This window comes from Anopheles moucheti, chromosome 2 (assembly GCF_943734755.1).
Source record: "Anopheles moucheti chromosome 2, idAnoMoucSN_F20_07, whole genome shotgun sequence".
NCBI classification, from domain to species: Eukaryota; Metazoa; Arthropoda; class Insecta; order Diptera; family Culicidae; genus Anopheles; species Anopheles moucheti.
The window spans coordinates 76,309,895-76,332,964 of record NC_069140.1 but is presented as its reverse complement, the minus strand read 5'-3'; the positions used below and the strand labels follow the sequence as shown (position 1 = coordinate 76,332,964).

Genomic DNA, 23,070 nt, shown 5'->3' with positions numbered 1-23,070 from the left:
CTTTAACGCACCTTAACTTTATGAATGAAAATGGCGAAAGGCATACACCTCAATCTGTGAGTTAAAACATTCTAAATGTTTACTGTTAAATGTTACTTCGATCAGTTTCTTTAAATTTGAATTTACTTTGTCATTATTTCGCTCTGTGTTTTCTGCTATCCCAATAAACTTTTTGTTCCAATCCTTAACAGTTGCAACAGTGATAGTAGTTAAAGGCGCCAAGTGCATTTATTTTCCCTTTCACACATACGTACCACTTTCCACACAGAGAGCAGAGAAAATATGACACCCTACCACAGTCAATTACGGCCAGTAAGGGCACAAATGTCGTCGCCTGTCAGCGCTAGAAATTACAACACCTTGGTGAGAAAGACCCTCGGGTCGATTTAATTCCGCAACGACATTTGACCTTCACGCAAGATGAAAATTTATCGATGAGCAAATGTTTCGAAGAGGGCAGATGCATCGTTCACGGTTCATGCCGACCATGGTACCGATGGGGATCAATTCCCGGAAGTGTGTACGACACTCGTTGGCACCAAAAACCCATCTCTTAGGCATTTTGTTCGTGTTCGTATTTTTTTTTCTTGCGTTCGTTCCTATCTTGTTTGCCATTACTCCGGTGAACGCTGGAATTGTTGGAAGTAAATCAACCAACACGTGTCATGCCACCACCAACACACGGGGTACAGACAGACAGGTTTGTTCGTGTGACCGAAGAACGGAACCATTTTCTCTCTCTCTTTCTTTCTCTTTCTCTCTGTCTGTCTCTCTACCCTTACCACACACACGTAAGATCGGCGCAGATCTAGCGACCCGTGCAGTGTACGCACTGACGCCCTCGGTCGCACTAATGGTGCGGCAGCATGGCTAGAAAAATCGTTTCATCAAACGTGGGGGAAAAAAAGGTTGTTACTGTTCCGTGCCAGCATCCGTAACCGAGCATCGAGATAAAAGCACTCATCTTTCTTTCGCTGGCCACTGTTTGGGGCGAACGGTTAAAGCTGGTAAGACAAACAGCGCGTGCCTGGAACCAATTTGCGGGTCCAGCAATCGTCGAACCAACGGTAAGCAGAAAGTGATGAGGAGGAAAAAAAAAACTCATGCAGCATAAAACAGCAAGTTGCACATAAAGACGAAAAAACGAGCAACAATCGAAAGCCTCTACGTGAGCCGGTGATGAAAATGGCAAAGAAATTGTGTTCCCTTTGTTTCCCCATTCTTTGTCACGAAATTCGCACAGTGACAGGTTTTTTGGGAGCTTTTTTTTGGGGGAGATGTTGGGAGGATGGGAACCTTGCTCAATTTGCTGGCCAGGGCACTCGGTAACCCTGATCGAAATTCTCGGAAGGTTTGCTTCGAAGGCGCAAGCTATCTGCCGACTCAGGTTTCATCAAGCATGGCGTTAACATTACGGTTAGGATGATGGAAAATTGTATATTCAATTTTTCCTCTTACCCACAGCTCAGGGGAAGGTTTTTTTTTGCTTCGTTGTCGATGTACACGCTGTGCTGTTGGGATTATAATGGAAATGCAAGATTTTTCTTGCCTATCATAAATATCTACTGTCATGAAAAATGAACTTATTCCATCATTGCACACACACAGAACGGGCGGCGTTGTTTGTTGAAATTGATGTTTATTCAACGAGGGAACAAACTTCTCTCGCTCAGTCTCGGAAAAACATTTTCCAAATGCACGACATTTTTTGCCCCCCCGCTAGCATCGTCTAATGGAATGAAGCGTAGAACAACGTTGCACGGACGAAAACATTTGCCGCGCAAAACCATCCGAACAAGATCGCTTTTGTAGTGCAACAATGTACACACATTGTGTATCATAATAGTTGCAGGAACCGATCGTTGGATTCAACGGGTGGTGATAGGAAAATTGTTACATGCATTCGTTTTCTTACGGAGTTGTCCAAAACATTTGTTTTTAAATGTTTTTAAACAATGTATAAAACATAATTTTATATCATTTTTTAATTACTTGATTAATGCAATATTTTCAAAAATCATTGTACTTATTTTTTTATATTTTCAGTAAAATAGTTACGTCTATGTTTTATGTATTTATGCATGTGTTTAGTAATTTATTTCATTTTTATTATTAATTTATAATTATTTATAAATAAAATAAAACTGGTTTGAAAATTAAGCGTAAAATCATTGGTTCTATTCCAGATGTTGTATACATTAAAGCTCAATGTTTGAAAATGACTGATTCCTTGAATATGATTAAACTTTATTTTCACTTAATTTATCTATCCATCTATCCATCTATCTAGTCTTATAACTAGAAGAACAGACTCATTAATCTTGCGGTACAAATGACCAACTTAAACATTAAGAGCCCAAATCGAAAAAGTAATATTTTTTATTAAATCTAGTAGTCGTAGTCCTTAATAGTCGTTGGGTCATTATCACCACATGAACATCTGGTTTGGTCAATTTTAGAAGGCCTATAGCATCTTTAAATACGGATCGATTCGTTGAATTTCGGAGAATCGATCTCGCTTATAGTGTTTTTTTTTTCTTGCAAAAGTATATTGCGCAGTATCGCCAAAAGTAACAAGTCTTTCGTGTCCAAAATCAATCACCCTGTGTGATTGCTAGGTCAAACCGGTAAGCTACGCCCAGGTGTAATGTGCAGAATGAGACGCGTTAATTCTTTTCTAAACTGATTCGATCTTATTTGGCCAAGAAACAGACATCAAACTACTAAACAAAACTCATGTACGCTTCTTACTAATGATTTATTCAAAGAAATGAAGCAATGTAGGTCAACGGATTCGCTCGAATGAATACCAAGAAAACCTAAGAGTATCGCTGCTTTATCTATAATTTCATTATGGTTAACCATCGAAGTCATGTTTGTGATCAAAAGTGACCTAATCGCATTGTTACGCTGCAATTGTAACATATGTCTGAGATACAGTAATAAAAAAAAATGGACAGTGAATCAACATTGGCCAACATCTATGGACAGAATTTTGTAGGTCGTTATACAGACAAAAGATAGAAAAGCTATCAATCGAATCGATAATCTTGAGACAAATGCAACAGGACAATTGGACACAAATTCCACCAGATTTGTGGCTGTGGAAAAACCCCGTATGACCAGGTTGAAATCTGCTCGTTTTTCAAATCATTTAATCAGTGTTATTATAAAAAAATTGCCATAAGTATTTTTAAATAACTTAATAACCTCTTTCAATAATTTGACTTTAGTAATACTTCTGTAACTTTAGTGCTAAATCTGTAATGTTTGATACAAATTCTTAAAATGCATGAACCAAAATATTTCCCGTAAAGCAACTCCTATATCGGTAACACTTTAATCACACCAATCCGATGAGCAATTCCCTATACGATTCGATCGGGCAGCAAAACAACAACTTTCCTATCTGTCATACCTCCAGCGAAAGATTGTTGCAACGCAACCGATACTTATGTCTTCCTCGAAACCCCCCATTCTGCTTTTATATCCCAAAAAGGGTTCTCACTGTAACAGGATATCGGGATGTGTACAAAAAAAAAACAATCCATGCCGGATGTCTTCCAGTGGTGGTGCAGTTGCAACATATCAACCAACAAACACCGAAACGCAAGCGGCGAGAAAGGCACAACACTGTAACGAACGGAAATGATGATTCACTCGGTGGCAGTCTAACCCGAAATCTAATAACCTCGCGCACGGAAATTCCAAGCTATTTGTTGTATCCTTCACACACAACAACAGCAAAAATGCGCTTCAACGGCACCTTCGAGTGGCGAATGTCGCCATTTTTCATACCGTTTCGCCAAAAACAAGGGTCGCAACTCCACATCTCCATACGCATCGCCCGAACGGTGGAACCCTTCTCCATTCTGCTGTCTCGCTTCGGTACGAAGGGAAAGTTCTCACGAGGTCTTTGACTTCCACATCCAGCGAACGTTGCACAAATCGTCGCACACACGCACACGCTTGTGACCTGCATCCGTTTCGTCCGCCAACTGCCAACTGCCAGCCCCCAGGCTAGAATCACCGGAAAATCACCTGCCAGCACGGCTACACTTTACGATGCGAGCGTTACGACACCGGGTCCTGAAAAAATAGCCAAAATTCCTCCCCAAAAATCAAAACTACTAAAGTCCGGGCAAGCAAGCTACAAACATCTCAGGGAGGCGCCTTGTTGGTGGCTTTATCCCGTCGCCCATCAGCTTTCCCTCCTTCCCCCCGCAGCACCTTCTGCAGAGTTCGCGCGGGATATTTCAAATACTCTCCCACACGCTCGTCCAAGATAGACGAATTCGCGGTGCAACGATGACGAAACGATGGAGTTTGCCCTTTTTTTTTCTTTCTTCGGTCCGCGCCTGCCAGTACCCGACGAACCCGTAAAGGAACACGGTTACGCAAACAGCGACGACCGACATACACACACACACACACATGCGCACTCGCACAGAGGAAGAAGCAAGCAAGAAAGGAAAAAAAGCACATTGCTGTCCCCCCTGGAAAGATTGCGCTTACCCGGGTGCAGCGCTTTCCCGAATCTCGAACTGCCAAACAACAAGCGGGTGCACGGCATCCGCCCGGTATCCCGGCCATCTTGCGCGAGGCCGAGCCGGGCAAACCGGTGACGACAGCAAATGGCAGCACACACCGTGGCAGCATGATGACGACACAACGACTACGAAAAACGATCAATGTGTGGCCGGAACGGATAAAAAAAATAAACCAAAGCGGATACGACCGTCGACCGTCGTCGGTTCGGTTTCAATCCAGAATTTAAGAGCGAGAAGAGAAAAACACCACCCAAAACACCGGGAAAGACTGGATTTGGAACGGAGGGGAGACCAGGGAGGGGAACTCTGAAGACAACCATAACCATTCGTACACACACACACACACACATAAGAATGAAGCGAAAAAAATTCCCACGAATGCAATCTAGAAGTGTCAGTTGCGGGAGAACGGCTCTGACAGTAGCACAACCGAAACCGGGCGAAATCGCCCTGGCGCCACACGGTCCAGACAAATTGGGGTGGTTGGTGTATCATTTGATTTGTTTTCCCACCCACCCGCACGACTGACCGCTCCAGCCCTCACCCCGTCCCCTCCCCATCCTTCCCACGACCAACCTCAATCCCGTTCCAGCATCCTCAAGCATCGGTTGGGATGCTGATAGGTGGAAGGGGTGGGTGTGAGCGGGACGGATGGGACAATACGTACAGGAAGAACTCGGCGACGGATTTGCTGGCACTTGGCACCGATATTTTGCCACCACATACTTTTGCGAATTTTTGCACCCACACATCTCGGTTTTTCCTTTTTTCCACCACCCCTTGCCGTAGCGAAATCTTCACTGTGCCGAAATTCTTCCATTCGCTGCTGCACACCTCGGTCCGGGCAAAAGAATGAAAAACTGTGCTGAGAATGGTAGGAAATTTACCATTTTCTTGAAAGGGTGATGAGGTGGGAGGGAGTTGGGGTGGTCCATCGGTAGGAGTGCGATGGACAGGAAAAGAGTAAAGGGGTGGAATTTTCACGCATTTTTCAGCGATGAGCTCAATCGCTACACCCACCTACACAAACATTCGCAAAACAGCGAGCAACAAAGCGCAATTTGCCAGCAGGAGGCAGAGCGACGGGCGCTAACCGGGGGACACGTAACCGGCGAAAGCAAGATCGATGCAGCTTAGGAGAAAGTTCGGTGGCGAAAGTTGGCACACGCACACGGCACTCGAGGGTAGAACCGAACAGTATAAACATCCCTCTCCTCCTCCCACCCCTCCCCACGTTGCGGTGGCAGCATGGTAAAACAAACCATCACACCATCATCGCACACATCGCAGCAGGTCGTGGAACAGTTTTTAACAGGGCGCTCCGGTTCGGCCCTGCGGGGGGAGGAGGGGAGCTGGTGAAACTTATTGATGACTTCTCGTGTTTTGCCACAAAGTGATTGTTCTGTGCTCGTTCGGCAACATTTAAAGAGCACTTCGAGCGAACAATTTTATCATCGTTGTTTGTGCATCAAACTTACGATGCACAGGCTGAGGGTTCCGGGAAACTGTCCCGGTTGCTTTAGATAATTCCTGTGCAAAGCTGTTTGCTTCACAGCTCGAATTCGGCACGATCGAGCTATCGCTCAGAGTGGTTCGATTGGTACCCCTCTGGTTGAGTCTATTTTCGTTGGATTAAATGTAAGTTGGCACCTTTATTAGTTGGGTTATATACCAACTACATCGAGAGTGTTATTTTTTGTGAAATAATTATCAATTCTTCGATTTTAACACTGAATTAGCGGCTTCAATGGACAAATTATTGGTGGACCCATCAAATGCCAGGATAAAAACATTATACCCTGAAATTTTTATAGTTCTATAGTTCTTTAAATGGTTCATTTGATGTTCGATGTTCAATTGACGATGTTTGATGTTCACGACTTTGATGTTCTCCTGGGTGCGCACACATTGTTTTCTTTTCTTTCAGTGGACTTTATATATGTGGGAAAGAGGTTTGACATCCCTAGAAAAAGGCTTATTTAAGCTAGCGCAAGAAGGAGAAAGGATTAGTTCCAATCAATGAAACGATCAGAACGGTGCACTTTATTGTAAACAATAAACACCTATCCCATTATCTTCTTACATATATGTGAGAAAAAGCAGGGCTTTTCTTGTGCAGAAAAGGCCCATCCTTTAGCTTAGTTCATTACTCGTGTTCTGGTAATTGATTCCTAATTTACAATATGCCCAAGTGACAAATTCCTCAGTGACATTCCAAGTGACATAACAAATGTGAAATGTTGTTTTCACTTTTTTTTTTAATTCAAAGCGATTATTTTCTCATCTCTTTCTTTCCTTGCATATAATTGCAAATCTTGCAGCTCTTAGCAAATGATTATTATCCTTTTGGTTAGGGTTCGATCGATTCGTTATGCATAGGATAAATATTACCTACCAAAATGTTGTTTTTTTTTATACGTGGAAGGGGAGTTTTATTGAACTATGGGCTTTTCGATAATACGTTGAATCAGTTTAAATTTAAACAAAGTCAAATATCCATATTGTAGTAGACGTTCAAATCATGAATATCATGAACTACCAGGCAACTCCATTACTACAAACCCGAATATCTCCAACATATTCTATTGCTAAAGCGTTCTATTGTTTCAAGTATAATTTTAATTATTCTTAAGGCTTAAGTAATTTAAAATTAATTTCAAGGTGAAATGTTCCAATTTTGAAGTCAATTGTGTTAATGAATAACAACTGAGATTCAGCTAGATCCAATAACAATAGTGACATTTAAGTAAGGAATTGGCGATACACTTAGCATTATGTAATGTTAATGATGAATCTAGGATTAGAATAGGTTGTTGATGTAAGTTTGGGAATAGATTACCTTAACAAATGGAATTAAGTCTCAAAACCCCGAGATGTTTTTAAGAAGGCAAGCAAACTTAGCTGAATTCGAACAATCCAAAAGAAGCAAGCGAATGGCAAATTCTAAACCATTTTCTAACTGCATTTGATACATTTCCAAGAAGTATCCACACACACAGTTGATACATCCTGGCCTTTCTAATGAAAGGTAACTTCATCACCGACGGCAATCAATAATCCGTACTTCAGTTAACCCCACAATCATGCATATCATGAGCGTCTCCATTATTATCACGAGCGTGTTCTAACTGCATTTGGTTACATTTTCATTCCCGTCCAAATATATATACACGGGCAGTAGCCAGACGCGCACACAGCGTGTGCATGTCGTCGATCACGCCTACAAATCGTACATCGTTCATTGAAGCGGACGGTTCGCAGCGTCGGGTTGATTTACTGAGATTGAACTGAACATGACAAATCATGACAGCGTGATATCTCGGTCTCGCCATCAATCATCTTTTCTCGCTCATCGGATGCCAATCGATTCTTTGCTTTTTGCAGCCCCACATTTCGAGATGACGTCTGCGAATGTCGATCGGGAGTGTGAGTTACTTAAGAGTGGAGGCGAAAAAATCGGAAGCGCTTAATCATTATCGTACTAGGCACTTGGCCGGTTCTTGGGTTCAATTCCGGCAGGCCTGTAGTGATATTGCCTCCCAAAAAACCAACACACCTTCCTCTCCCCTATGTGACCTTTTTTCTTGCCATGTGTTCGTATCGATAGAAGAAACCTTGTGATCGAATTAATTGGATTCGACGGGCAGGTCACACACATACCGGGTGCGTATGGGTACGGGCCGCAATCGGAAAGTAATGGCCGTAGTGGCAGGAATTAAATGACGTATCCGTTTCACTTCATCAGCCCCCGCTAGGGTGCGGTGCCCTGGGTGCCCATTTTCGCTGCAAAGTTGATGGAAAATTCACTTTCCACTGTCTGACGTCCTGCAACTTTACGTGTAAGTTCGTTGTTGTGGTCAGGTGGGAACACCCGGGCTTCAGAAAGTCTCAACTTTTCGGCTCGAGGTTGTGGGTGAGGACTTATGCTCGAAAATCGAAAGGTCGTGCTCTGGTATCGGTGTCAGTGACGTAAATTCAAATCGTCCGTTTTCGTTGAGGGAGGGTTCCGGGTAATCGACTTGGTTGAAATTGATCGAAGACTTACTAGGTGTAGTGACGTAAGATGGAGGACATGCTTCCTGAATGTAGAACCTTTGTCTGCGTAAAGAAGTCGAATCTTTGATGGAGTGGTTTATGTTCAGTTTTACTAAGTTTCAATCAGACACGATCGAGCCAGAAAATTTTCATGAAGGTGTTCAACAGCTTTATGACAACTAATAAAATTATTTAATATTTTTGAAGATGCATAAGATATACTAATATTAAATATTTACAAGATATTTTATATTAAATGTTAACAATTTTTGCTGATTCGCGACTTCCAATTTTCTAAAGACTTCCAACGTAAAAGGACTTCACCAAACAGCCCCGAAAGTTTGTTTCCAGCGCTCCTAAAACTGATGCATTTTCTTCGGAAGATGCTACTTTTGCTACGAAACGACCTTGACCATTAAGTTCCTGTTAGCGGCACCAGCGGTATCACCAACGATTTCTTCACCTACCTACAGAAAGGCCATTAATATCAGTTAGTGGAGACCGTTTCCGTGAAGCTTAACGTTGTGTTTTTTTCTTGTTTCATTTGCTCCCGCTATAAGAGTTTCCTTGCACCGTTGGGTTGAGTGTGCGGTCTGGGCAAAGTGTATGAAAATGACAGTACAGTGCAGGAAGGAGAGCCCGGCTTGCATAAAAAAGCTTCATTTCCTCTTCGTCTGCATTAGCGGCAAGCGATCTAAACTTTCTCACCGCGCTGCACACACCATCGCCTTTTGCGGCGGCTCCTAGTGACGGTCACCACGGTGAAAGGTATGGTTTACTGACGGAAAGTGACCCAACTCATTCCTCGCCTCGAGAAACTTCGCCTCGAAACTTCTTTTCTTTGCTGCTCCCGGTATCAGGTTTGCTGGAACGGAAACTACCTGACCGGTGCTACGAGAAGAAAAAAAAGTGCGGAAAAAACAAAAACTTTCCCCACAACGAGTCGACGTTCCGCTGGGCCCGATGTGTACAATGAATCACTGGGCCATGGGTAAAGAAAAAGGAAAATAAAACCACCAGCAAACTGCACCTCACAGATGACAGCAACACCGGACGAGAACGCACCGGGCAATGGTGAAGACGGAACCCACGTTTGGCCCACCGCTATGTGCAAACCATAAATTTTCATAACAAGTCCGAACGCTTACTGCGGCATATCGTACACCGCACTGCTTGCCACATCCGGGCCACACCTTGCCATCACGCTGAAGCGTATGGTTTTTCTTTGTTGTCACACCGAAGCGCACAGTCTCTCATAGCATTGAAGGTGTCTAAATTCGCTGGAAAGCACCGGGAAACAGTGAAGAATGAGACGTTTTATTCCTGCTTACCATTCTAACCACCTTTCCAAGTCACATTTCCCTTAGTTTGTTTTATTTCTCTCCTAAGCGTGAGTTCTCTCCTCTTCAATTTCCTCGTCAGTCTCTCACTCAGCCATTTTCCAAGTAGTTTTCTCTAGTGTTGTTGTTTTTTTTCCAGCCCCTTTTACTGGCCAGCTAATTAAAACCATTGCCGCAACACTAATTAATGATCGTTGGGTTTCCTTCGGTGAGGTTCCACAAACTATTCACCACTTTCCCACAAACAATAACAAAAAAAAATCACCTCCCAGGAAACAATTGCCTGTTACACAGCCGTTAGAACATCAATACTTTTAAACTACTTCCTTGAAGGTTGGCTTTTGTTCAGTTGCACTTTTTTGTTTGTTTCCAATGTTTCATGCTTTAATTGTTTACACAAGAATCAACCATCGTAATTTGTTAACCTCAACAACTCCACTTCAGCGAGTGCATTGTTGCACTAATTGTTCCCAAGAAACGCTTTCGTTGCGACGTGATTGCTGGAGCTTAAAGTTCGTAGCAACAGCAATGACAAACTGATGGAAAATTATCTTTTTTACTATACTCACTTTAAAGTTTATTGTACTGATATAGCGAAACGGGTGAAAATTTCATGCTTTCAAGATGTTTGTTTATTAGGCCTCGCTTATGAATATTTTAAATTACTCATACAATTTATGTAGCATGGTTCGGTATCCGTTCTCCATTTTGCTTGAGCATGAACCGTGCTAGCCGTAAGCGAACGTTCGCTCGAAACACTGCCCCTTATGTCATATGATTCTTTGTGGTGGCTTTTTTGCCTTTTTGTACTGAAAAAAATGCGAGGCATGCAGCATAAAATTAGAAAATGTCGCCGGTGGTTAACCAAGCTTCCTGGAAGGCAGGATGAAAATTAATCCCTTTGCTGCCTTTGGTAGCTGCATATCGGATTGTTACGTACCTGGAAAACTTTACACTGAAGGATGAAAAAAGCATCGACAAGGGGTAGAAAAAAAGGCATCGCGGCATGACTAAAGACAACAAAAAAAACGGGGCTACACACTGCATAACCTCTTCCACGAATTCGAGTTTCCTCCACTCGGGGCTCAGAGGAAGGCTCTGCATTCACTCATTAAAATACGGCCGTATTTGATTGGTAATTGTTGCAACATTTGTCGTTCAGTTGTTCGCCTCTTTGCGATGCTCGAAAACGGGGCCCCTTTTGTTCACCGACGGGGGGACGGGGTTTTTTGTTCCCAGGGGAGTGTTTTTTTTAATTGCTCATCCAAACACGGTCCATTTTCCAAGACGCTGACGATGCTAACGAAGCAGTTTATAGCCATAATTGCCCGTCCATTTCGCACCCATTTGCTGGTGATAGAGAACGATGGAAATGATTGCACCCTTTTCCGCGTGCGTTCCAAGCCAGGCATGCTGGTGACATATTTAATGGAGTCACAGCGTAGGAGTTATGCTTCGGTAGGTGGCAAATTTGAAGCTGACCAGTCGTTGCTAGCCCAGAAATGAAACTGCACACACCCGATGTATGGTTGCACACACATAAATGGCTTAACATAATGGCGAAAAGTGAAATGGTCTGCGAAGATAAATGCATCGCAGACGACGCCACACTGCTGCGCCACACGGCCAACTGACTGGAACTGGTGCATAGACGGGTGCGAGCGTGGCTGGGCAAATATGTGCCACGTCGAGCGCAACACATGCGGCGATGGCGCGGTGATGCAATCCATCCAGCGATTTCCGTACCACCGCACCACCCGCCCTTCCGGTACCGGCCTTCCCCGTGCCCGTCCGAAAGTAGAGCATATTCTTGGACACTTTTTCCTCGCAGGGCCGGACACACAACCACAGGGCCGGAGGCCGGAGCGGACCGCGAGCGGGGTTTGAAAAACGATACGCCGAAACGGATGAATGGTGTGTGGGTTTTGGTTGACTTTTGGTTTGAGATGTTTCGGCGTGGGACAAAGTTTTCTGCAAAGTCGATAAATTAGAAAAGATCCTTCCTTTACATCCCAACCCTAGCATCCTCTTTCCCCAACCCACCCGACCACCGCACCCCATGGATAATGTGGGAGGAAAATATGGAATTTAGCAGCAGTGAGTAATGTGGCGAACGGGCGCTGGGTAAATGGATCCCGAATATCTCCAATCTTGTCGAACGATAAACGCTCACCATTGTTTGGCCGGATTTTATGTCCCACCCCCCCGTGCCACGTCCCACGTGAAGCAATCCGTTCGGGTGAAAGCGGGTACTGGTACAATAAAGTGCGCCTAGGTGCGTACGGAAGGATGTTTTTGCTAGCCAGCAGGGACTTGGTTGTTGTCGAATCTAGTGCCGCCCCTTTTCAAAACTGGCCACCCCCGTGAGGAAGTTCATAAATAATCCGATACCGTCGTTAAGTCTGCTGGCAGGTTTGTTTTCTTTGCTTAATTGAAACATGCGCTTCAGATTAACGGATCTTAGCGAGATTTCACCGATAGAAATTTCTAGTTTCTAGGTTAGGGAGTTTTATAACAGATTACCGATGTAAACTAATATTTTTGTACATTTATAGCTGGGCATTTGGCTGAAAACGTCTCTACTGCAGCTGTTGATAATTATTTCATGGGTGTTAGCATTCCAACGGATATTCAACTTGTTTTGTTTATAAACTATAGCATTTAAATTACAAAGGAAGGATAAAGTCTTTTAAAAACTAAGCGATCGTAAGCCTATTAGAGCGTTATTTCAAACTGTATATTTGAGTTTAAGTTTTTCTCAGTCATTATTAAAATATTAAATATTAATATATAATATTATTAATTAAAAATTAATACAAGAGAGTTCACAATTTTACAGCTTGTCTATTGGCCTTGTCTAAAATTTAAGTAAATTCTAAAGGCGTTGAAATTAACAAAGTTCTCAGAGAACTGTAAAACCCCAATCAATTATTAAAGTTGATGGTTTGGTTTTTCTTGCCTCAAGCGATGGAATTAAGCACATTTATGGTACCTAACCCATGTACTGGCCAAAGAGGTGACGATGCGGTGCATTTGGTAGCCAATCGGTCTTCACACGACAGAACAGACCATAAATCTCATCCGGACCAAACCGGACCAATACGGAGGACTATCTATACGGATAAATAAAGTCAAAGAAAAGCTATAAATGGCAGGACTAGTCCAATTGGGCTTGTTGTGTTGCTTAAAAGAAGAAATGAAGAATGAAGAATTCATGTCTTGACAAGAAACAATCAAGCAATTGTTTGAAAAAGGACAACATTTTTTATTTAATATCCATTTTGATGTTTAAATCCATATAAATTATTGCCATTCACTATCGAGATCAGTTGAACTATGCGTGATCTGTCAACATAACAATGTATTTACACGGTACACTGTGCTACTAGATGATGCTGCATTGGAAATATAAGCACAAGCTGCAAAAAGCGCATAGTGTGAAGGGCTGCTAACCTCCAGTTTGAACAGTCCTTGTAGCATTCAGAGTAATATGTTACGGTATATGCAAATATTATTTCATTATTTTGCATTATTTAAACATGTTTTTAAGCATATTTTCCACACATTACCCCCTGCCGTTCAACGGCGATGTGAATGAAAGTAGGTGGCAATCTAGCTTTTATCGTTGCCTTTAGTCCGCTTACTCTTTCCGTTCATTAAAATTCATAATGTAGCTATTTAAATATCAATGAAATATGCAAATAATTATCTCCCGCCACTCGGTCTCGGGGGTAACTATATGTACCGCACATCGTTTTGCTTTCTATCGATTTCTCTCGCACCTAACGTGTTCCGAACAGTAAGGGAGAGTAAATAAATTGGCCAGATGAATGACGAAGCTTGCTGTTGCGGATAACCGATCGAATACATGGCTTTGTTCGATGGTAGCAGTTGATTTTAAACGATATTCAATTTGTAAGAACAAACCCAATTGCCTTTCTTCAACCCCAAACAGGCGTTCATGTCCGGAATTTATTAGCCAAATAATATGATTAAATGAAAAGGCAGAATAATTTATTATTTCCTTAACGGCGCTTAAATTGAAAGGTTCTCAATTTAAGCAGTTTTATGAAAAAACTGCATTTTATTAATTGGTCCATATTCAACCCACAGTCATAGAGTTAAGCTCTTAAAAATACCGTTTTTAGTACTTAATTAAAATCAATCAACCCTAACTCGCTCGTTTCGTTTCTTCGGCGCGGTTACTCGTGCAGCTGGTTCTTGCAATCTCAAACACAGCGACGAATTGACTAATTCAGCACCGATCGATCGATTTTCAGCGGTCCTTCATAAATCACAGACCGTACGAATCGCCTTCTCCTCGCCAGCATCTTCCCTGTCCACGCAGGTTCCTTGCGGTATCGCAGTAGAAAATTATTAATATATCCTATTCACTGTCTGTCCAAGGGTACCGCCTCATGTCACCAGCAAAGCGGTAGGACAAACAGAAGAAAAAAAAACACAACACAATAATGCAAACAGGCTGCCGACACGGCTCAGTGCGCAGAGGCTTGCGGGAAAATGGAAATTTGCCAAGGCAAAAATCGTCACGTCGCGGCATAAATACTGGCACGGATTGAATCCAATTCGCTACCAGTCTCCGAGAATAAATGGGTCCACCGTGCAAGCCTTTCTTCGATCCCCAGATTTACCTGTCTGGCTGGTTTGCTCGGAACGCCCAACCTTCGCTTCCAGCCATTCTATGTCGCTTATCTTTAGCGTCTGATCGGCACATTTAGGAAAATTGATTCATCCACCCACGGTTGCTTGGAAATGTTGTCTGTTTAATCTTCCTTTTTTTTCTGTCTCATACATAGCAATTGTGCGCGTCTCGGGCGACAACTCTTTTTTTGGCTAGGCTTAATTGATGTCTGAACCTTTTCTCTTTTAGGAGTTTTCTTTTATTTCAGGCCATTCTTCACATTTTAATCTTTTCGTAATATTCTCTGTCTCGGCGATTCTGTACATTAAAAAAAAACTGGAGATGAAACAAAAAATGAATTAAATACATTTACTCATTCGTTAAATTCGTCACATTCCACGCCAAACCGTGAACGTTATTGCAACTGCTGACAGATTATTTATCTCATAAGAAATGTTCAATAGAAACTTATCAATGGATTGAGAATACTTCTCATTAACACAGCAATGTTGTCCTTTTTTATTTACAGAATGTCCACCAGCGATGGATGGCATGGAGCGTTTTGCATGTCCTACCCCAGATCGGCAAGGCCGGTACCGATGTATAGACGATCACGTACTATGCGACGGTTTCATCGACTGTCCCGAAGGCGAGGACGAGGACAGGCAGGCTTGTATGTTCTACAAAACGGTAAGTTAAGAAATCCATCATACTGTGCACTGTTTTCTCATTCTGTTTCTCAGTGTGATACAGTTTGACACATTGATCAACACATATCAAACTACTTATTTTTTTGTTAATCCCATTGCGGAAAAAGAATGCTAATAATACTATCAAAAAATAATAATAACTAGATTAATACATTTTACACATTTTTATTATAAAAGACCAGGCGCCTCCATCACAGTACAAACGCCTGCAGGCCGATGGAGGTGCCTGGTGTTTCATACGGATCGCAAACAAAAACCGTTGATAAACTATTTTTTGTCATCATTCTGCTGCTATCTGAGATGTTGTAACATTCCATGAAAAACAAAATAGAAAATGTGTTTCTTTGAGCTGAAATCAAAAGAAAATGTTAGTTTCGTTTTAATATGTACCATAATGCCTAATTTCGTTGAACCATACCGATCCGGTACACAATAATAAACGACATACAACACTTCTTGTGAAGTTTGCTGGTGAACAGAAACCTCTTTGGAACTTTCATAACTGCACCATAAAGGACATGCGTATTTCATGCTAACCACACATACATTTCTGCTCCCTTCTTACAGACAAAAGCACATCTCGACGTATTAGCGGACGCCTTATTGAGATGGGCTCGAGGCCGTTAAGTTGTACATTTCACAGCAGCTCCCGACAGCATCGCTGTTATAGCGCTAGATTGAACGCATAGGAAACTGTAGAAAAGTGATGAAGGACGAACACAGAGACTATTAGAAGGAAAAAGGAAGAAAGAGAAAAAGAGAAAAATAGAGAGAAAGAGAGAGAAAGAGAAAAGATAAGAGAGAGAGAAAGTGTGTGAGCCAGAAAGCGAAAGGGCTGAAACTAAGGATACATGTTATGTTACATTGCGCGAGTCAGATAAACCATCGAAAAATGCAACCCAAAGCATGCACATTGCCCGGCACAAGTAAGTCCAATCATGACTTCTGCAAAAAAAAATGTAGAGAGAAGAGCTGTTCTTCAAATCATCAAAAAAGAAAGCAAAACAAAAAACAAACACACACACACTCACAGCAATGCGTTAATGGAAAAAGGGGGAAAAAAGACGTTGTAAAAATAGACTTGAAGAATTCTGTACATATGGTTAAGAGAAGCACACGGAGGTGGTAAAAAAAACGCAGTCACAGTAACTCCTAACGCAATGCTGTGCGTTCACTTCATTCACTTGCCCGGACGCAAAACTTCTACCGGCTAAACATGACAACATGCATTCGGAACGGAACAAAACAAACCAAACAGAAAATAAAACGTCAAAACTCAAAAAGCAGATGATCTTACTATATATATATACATATATACATATACATAGATCCATATACAAAAACATATATTTACCGACTAAGAACTAGAAACATAAGCAGCAAACACGAAAGAGAAGCAACAGCAAAACAACAACATTCCGTACTTCATACAATGAACGGTGGCGCAGCGTAAGGGAATAATTGTGTGGCGAGTCGTGAGCGAATCAAATTCGTAAGTGAAGGCTGTTGATCGTATGCATGCGTCCGGATGCAAAAAAAAGGACACACGAAATGGGACGGGTGTACATTGCATTGGTGGTTTGTTATACGAGTGAGTGAGAGGATGTGTGAATGTGTTACGGCAGTAAGTAAAACATGATACGAAGGCCAACCCGTCAGAGACAGCGTCATGGTTGCGAGCGTTGGCAGAACAGTTAAAACTGAAGCGGAACTGTAACAATTCTTGTTGTGCAAATTGATAAAAAAACGACAAAAACTACACACTCTCACGTGAAACACACATCTACACTCACACACCCACACACACACACAACCGATCGGTACATGTAGTTAAGTAAGTGTATGAAATAAATGTACATTTTGTCTTCTACATTGTAAAAATCAAAATCAATTCCAAACTGTAAACAGACCCTCTTTTCCCAATCACAGACATAAAGTTCAACGGTGTGTTAAACGTTTGGTTCACTGTATCACTTCAATGTTTGTTTAGTCCCAACTCCAAGATGAAGGTTCCATTCATCTCGAGAAGCGAAGATCATTCAATATAATAAGCACCGGTCATTAAAAGCTAGTCGCACCGAGAACGTATCTGGTTAAGAGGTGACCACAACCGAAACCTTAATCATTTATCGACACGAAACGATACAAACCAGAGAAGAAAATGTTGTTCCATACCATCCATCCACTTCTTACCAAGAGAGACATCACACATGTCCATCCGATCGTTCCCGTTTCGAAAGAGACACGCATCACACCACATCACGACACAACGTACACATCGGAGGAGGAAAACTATTCTCATGGACAAGGCAGCTATATTGTATAGATAAGTCAGCAGTATAAGAAGCAGAGAAAACAAACACTTTAGATCCTTAAATGCTAATATTCGATGCGGTAATGGACTAAGCGAAAGGTGCAGCTACAAGCCCCAAGGCAGAAGCAACCCACACTCGGGGCTCCTGCTGCGGGCAAAAGCGCAAAGGGCTGGTGAATGATTTAATCACCGAAGCCATACGAAACCAGCCCCAACCCCCCATCTCCCCCTTCCGGGGGTTTGGCTCCAGGGTGCGCAAAGTGAACCAAAATAATTAAACAATTACAAAAAACAAAAGACAAAATGACTGATGATATCAATATCTCTAATCGACCATCCACGCGACAGTCAATGGTGCGGGCAATGCCATCCAATGCTGTATGCCTAGCGTGAAGTGAAGGAGAGAGCGCGAGATAGAGAGAGAGAAAACGGGAGAGTAATAGACAGGGACAGATTTCAAGTTGTCGTTCCAAGTCGTATTTGGAGTGGTTTTTTTTAGTAAAGTTCAATTCAGCGTCCTAACGCAATTTTCCAATAATTTTAATTAATTGGTTTCTATATTATGTCCCTATTTATGTTTAACTAGTGCTAAAAGTACACATAACTACATTGTTTACTCCCAGTATTGTTTCACGATGTATTGTACAGGTGTAACGTAAGTTTTCCTATTGTTTCCTATTTCTCGTCCTCATTTCAAACTGGTTGTGGATTTATCAGTTCTAGTGTCGTTCCGGGGAGTTTCATAGCAGGCAGTGCAATTGACTAGAGATTAAGCTAATGGTCGGATGTGTGTAAATCAGCGAGTAGCATTCTACTTACAATTAAGGTTAGGAGTTCGAAACAGAATATCTTGAACATACTGATACATCAATCATTCACCGAACATTAATAAGTCCATCGCCACACGCCGCGAGCGATGCGTTCAAACCGCTTGTGATGTCACTGAGTTCACCGTAAACCGCGTGCGCATTCTTTCTAGTTTCCAGTATCTTCATCGCATGTACATGAGCGTCAGTATACCAGTAGCTGATTAGTTCCTGCAGACAACGCACCTGTACAGCTATCGGTTTTGCCCGCTTCCGGAGCGAAACCAGGTGTTAGAACGTTAACATTTTAGAAACCCTTTCAAGATACGCCTCTAGCACGCACCAGACACTCACCACACACACACCCCCCCCCACAGCGCACATACAGCAGCAGAACCTTCCTTCCTTTCACTCACACTGTACACAGTCACACTCTTATTTTCGCAACGAACAAAACAAAACAAACGACTTTGCAAAAATCACGCTCATCAAAAGCATTACTTATAAATGTCTATTTGCACAATAATATCTACAAAACAACAAATATTAAGCAGTAAATATTGACGAAAAGAAACCCGAGCACACAAACACACACACACACACATACACACACTCACCGATGCAAATGAAGGTGAAATAAGAGATCAAGATAAACGAAACTTTGCGATGCAAAATTAAAGGACAGGGGCATGATAGCAGAAAAAAGAAAAAAACCCGCAGATGGAGAGTTCCACACAAGCAAAACTAAACATCTTTCTCTCTCACTCACACATACACACACAATCAGAAGAGAAATCGAGCAAGGTTTGAGTGTAGTAAGGGCGTGTGTTGTCACTGTGCGGTCAGACCATCTCAATCGGCTCCGGGCATCCCCGGGTTCAATGGCTTCGAAGGCAGAGTACACAAGGCCGCTGTGGCCGCTGTGATCAACGCACCCAAACGTGTGTCTCATCGACGACTGATTCTAGTGCCCGACGAGTAAGCCCACACAGTGTAGAACAGTGTTAACTACGACGAAACGGCTGCGAGCATGGCTGCGGTCGGAGTGCTTCAGCGTTCAGCGGTAAGGCTGCGTCACGTACGCAGCCAAGTGTCAGTGACTGGCGTGGGCAAACACGAGCTCAGTGTGATGCAATCGACGAATGCAAACTAATTGTATACATCGCATAAACGGTGATAAAGCGTTACATCCTGAGGTGGATCGAAGAGAAACACAAATTCAAGAGCATTACACAATTATGTCAAACATTCGGTTTGATCCATCATTATGATTATGTTTGTCGTTAGTTTATACGTTTCATGCAGGCAAAGAAAAAAAACAAACTAATTACCGAAACGGTTCTTTTAAGCGTAAAAGCAACAACCTAAAATGTCAAAACATACAAACACACTAGAAGGAAAAGGAAAAAAAACATCTGTATCGGTTTCCTGAAATGTGTCTAAAACGAGTAGAGTCAAAACAAAGTAGAACGCTACCCCAAAACACTAGACCGCTCACCACATCGCACACATGTACCCACCATCCACCCGTCATCATCTGTTTTCTGTGCATTTCTGGTCATGTCTTCAAACCTGTTTGGAACCACAAAAAAAATAAGGAAAACTACATTCCAACATCACCACTCATACGCCTGGCACTGAATGTTCATTCGTTACTGTTTTTTTGTTTTGTTTTGCCTTATATATAATTTGTTTTCCTATATCTGTCGTTCTCGTTGCTAAAGTCCATTGTTTGTTGCTGTTATCGATGTTGTTACTGTTGGTTGCATGAAGAAAACGAGGCTATTGCAAGAAAAAAAAACAGGAAGGAAAAAAACACATCACCGAAGGCTCAAAAACGGTTCCATTTCTTTTTGAGTTTTGTTTGTGATTGTTAATTTCGGGTTCTTCAAAAGAACATGTCAATTGATTAAAAAAAAAAAAACAAATAAACCCCGTTAGCAATATGTCCCTTTCGTGCAGTTAGTTCGATACGGCTGTCGTCAATTGGAAGATCTCAAGAAGTAATTTCCAGATCAAAAAGAAAAAAAAAATGTATCGTCTAATATAAACCACAAAGCGCTAGCAAAACTCTGATCGAATATCGTCAGAACGGTCGGGTCACATGTTTAAATCGGTAAACGACATCATCAAACCTCGAGGCCTCGAACGGGTGTACGAAGTGATGAGAAAGTGTTTTCATTGTTTGGGAGCCCATGTTGAAAATCTTCACGATTTCCGTTGCGTTAAGCTACCGGCCACTACCGGTGCCACACGCTGATGAATGCTACACGGGAAAGCAATTTCTGCCTACGTATTAGTACCACGCCGGGAGAGGTCTTACAGACAGGGCCGCAACCCTTCGATTTGCTGCTCGAACCGTGCTCGACACTCTCGCATACGCGTACCTACACCTCCACAGCTGGGAGCGAATGGTTAAATGTTAGAAGCAAAACCACACATAAAGTTAAAAAAAAACAAGTAAATTATAAAGAAAAGACTGACTTAGTAGACCTGCAGTTGAATTACGCGTAACACACACACACACATACACACACAAACACCTAAAAAACCACGAGGAAACATGTAGCTAGCCAGAGTATAAACAATATATTCGAACTAAACATGGGTGTTTTTTTAAATGCTCATCACTATTAAGTATTAGTAAAAGCGCCAAGATTTCATGCAACAACAGCTTGTAGCGACAGGCTACGCTACAGACGCACGCTTCCGAGCCTGGCCGCTCACCTTCAAGTGCCGGTTGGCTGCGTGTCCCGTCACGGAACGCTCTGGAAGCGTTCCAACCCCCTGTGCTGGGTAGTATGAAACAGTGTGAGAATAGGAACACAGTCTGCATCCGCTAACGCTAACGCTAACGGTAACGCTTGCTCTCACACTGCAACAATAGCAATAATGTTTGATCTTGCCTTCGTTGGATTAAGCTAATGAAGCGTTTTCCAGTGTCTTTCTTTTCTTTTTTGTTGCTTTATTTTATTGCCACGAACTAGCGGGTAGTCCGACGAACTCATTTAAAGGCTGCAGAAGACTCTCGCGACGATGGGACGTTGGGAGTTACAGATATGTTAGTATGCGCCTTTAAATCTTCCGCACTACCCACTGTTCGTGAGCGAAAGAGAGAAAAAGGGGTTGTTATTGTGCGTTTCAAAACGCCTATAACCCACGGTTTTTAATTATGGGCTCCCAATCAATGAATGTGTACACTTAGAACAAAACCAACCAAACAAAAAAAAAACAAAGAGAAACCACCAGAAGACTGGGCAAAGCATTAGCAAAAACAAAACCAAAACAAAAAAACGTCTATAAAACACGGGAAATCTTGATAAATCGAACAACAACTCGATTCACATTAAAGACTAGAACTTATCGCATGGAAAAAGGGTTGAAGAAGAAGTAACAGAGTAAAAAAAAACAAAAAAAGGGACTAACGCAAAACTCTCGCCACAGTCGTTTTTGAATGGAAATATTTGTTATTTATTGAGGTACGAATACGCTACTGGTAGCGGTATAAACGGGAGAAGTGATTAAAAAAAAACAGACACCCACACAGACAGGAACGCGTACCCCTTCATTGTAGCGTAATTAATGGCGAAAGAAAGAGAAGAAAGAGAGAGACATAGAGGGAGAAGAAAAAAAACCCGAACAGCAGTCAACAAAAACCAAAGGCAACCTACAATCATCGTTACATAAGTAGCCCTTTTAAGGTGTCAAAATAGCGCAAAACAAAAAAGACACACAAACACACACACACACAGAAGCAAACAAAACAAACAAGTTGTAACAATGTAAAAGCCTGAAAAGATAAAACTCAACAGATGTTATTGAGCATTAAACTTAAACGGAATGTGGTGCTGTATGTTGTGCAACATGAAACAGCAGCGAAATCGAAAGGCCTAAGCAAACCAATACAAACACGTTGCACATTCGAAGGCTTAGAATTACCGACACACACATACACGGTTAAACACACCGGAAGCAGAACCGGTGTTTAGTGTGAGGTGTGCGAAGATAAAGGGCAGATGATGTGCAAATAACAGGCATAACAAGCTGCACTGCATGGTTTGTTATTCTGGCAGCAGCGAAGGAAGGCCGCGTGATGCAGTGCGGAGGCAATGCAACTGGAAAACATATAAACTAATTTAGATATAATAAATATATTAAAATAAAAATACGAAAAAAAACAGAACATTACTTTGATGGTTTGATTTCGTTGTGTTCTTCTGTTTGTTTAGCTGTTTTGGTTTGATTTTAGGGGCGAATTTTGGACACACACACACTGGTTGGTTTTTAGTTGGTTTGGTCGTGAGTGTGGTCGAACAAAACAGGGCGCTACAGGGCGTTTGCGGGGGAAAGAGGGTGGGAGGTTTTATGGAATCAGTTTTCTTTGTGTGCATTATGGTTTTGTATTTTTCCGAGCCTGGTAATAACTGGTTTTCTGATCCTGTGCACCTCGATACCAATAGTAGCGACGCGTACAGTACAGAGCACTGGAGGTCATCCACACGCGTATCGTGTCCACCCTGTTCGGTCATGTGATATGCCAATCTTATTGCACCACACTGTTCACTCTCTGCCACAAACTTCCATCCAAGCACCGCACCGCATGCCACCACTTTTCCACAAGCACCACGCACGTTGCATATACTGTTTAAACCGTTCATACTAGTTACGCATAT

At 42.2% G+C, this 23,070-nt stretch overlaps 1 protein-coding gene across 1 annotated transcript in view; it reads left to right on the top strand.

Annotated features, from left to right (window-relative positions):
* Nucleotides 1-21,996, top strand: part of LOC128298632 (PE-PGRS family protein PE_PGRS26) — a 62,950-nt gene extending 40,954 nt beyond the window's left edge. Inside the window, exons 2-3 of the mRNA XM_053034402.1 lie at nt 15,097-15,257; nt 15,845-21,996. Of these exons, the coding sequence (XP_052890362.1) occupies nt 15,097-15,257; nt 15,845-15,904 (221 nt within the window). The 3' untranslated portion in view covers nt 15,905-21,996. The remainder of the gene's footprint in view (nt 1-15,096; nt 15,258-15,844) is intronic.
* Nucleotides 21,997-23,070: the final 1,074 nt, after the last annotated feature.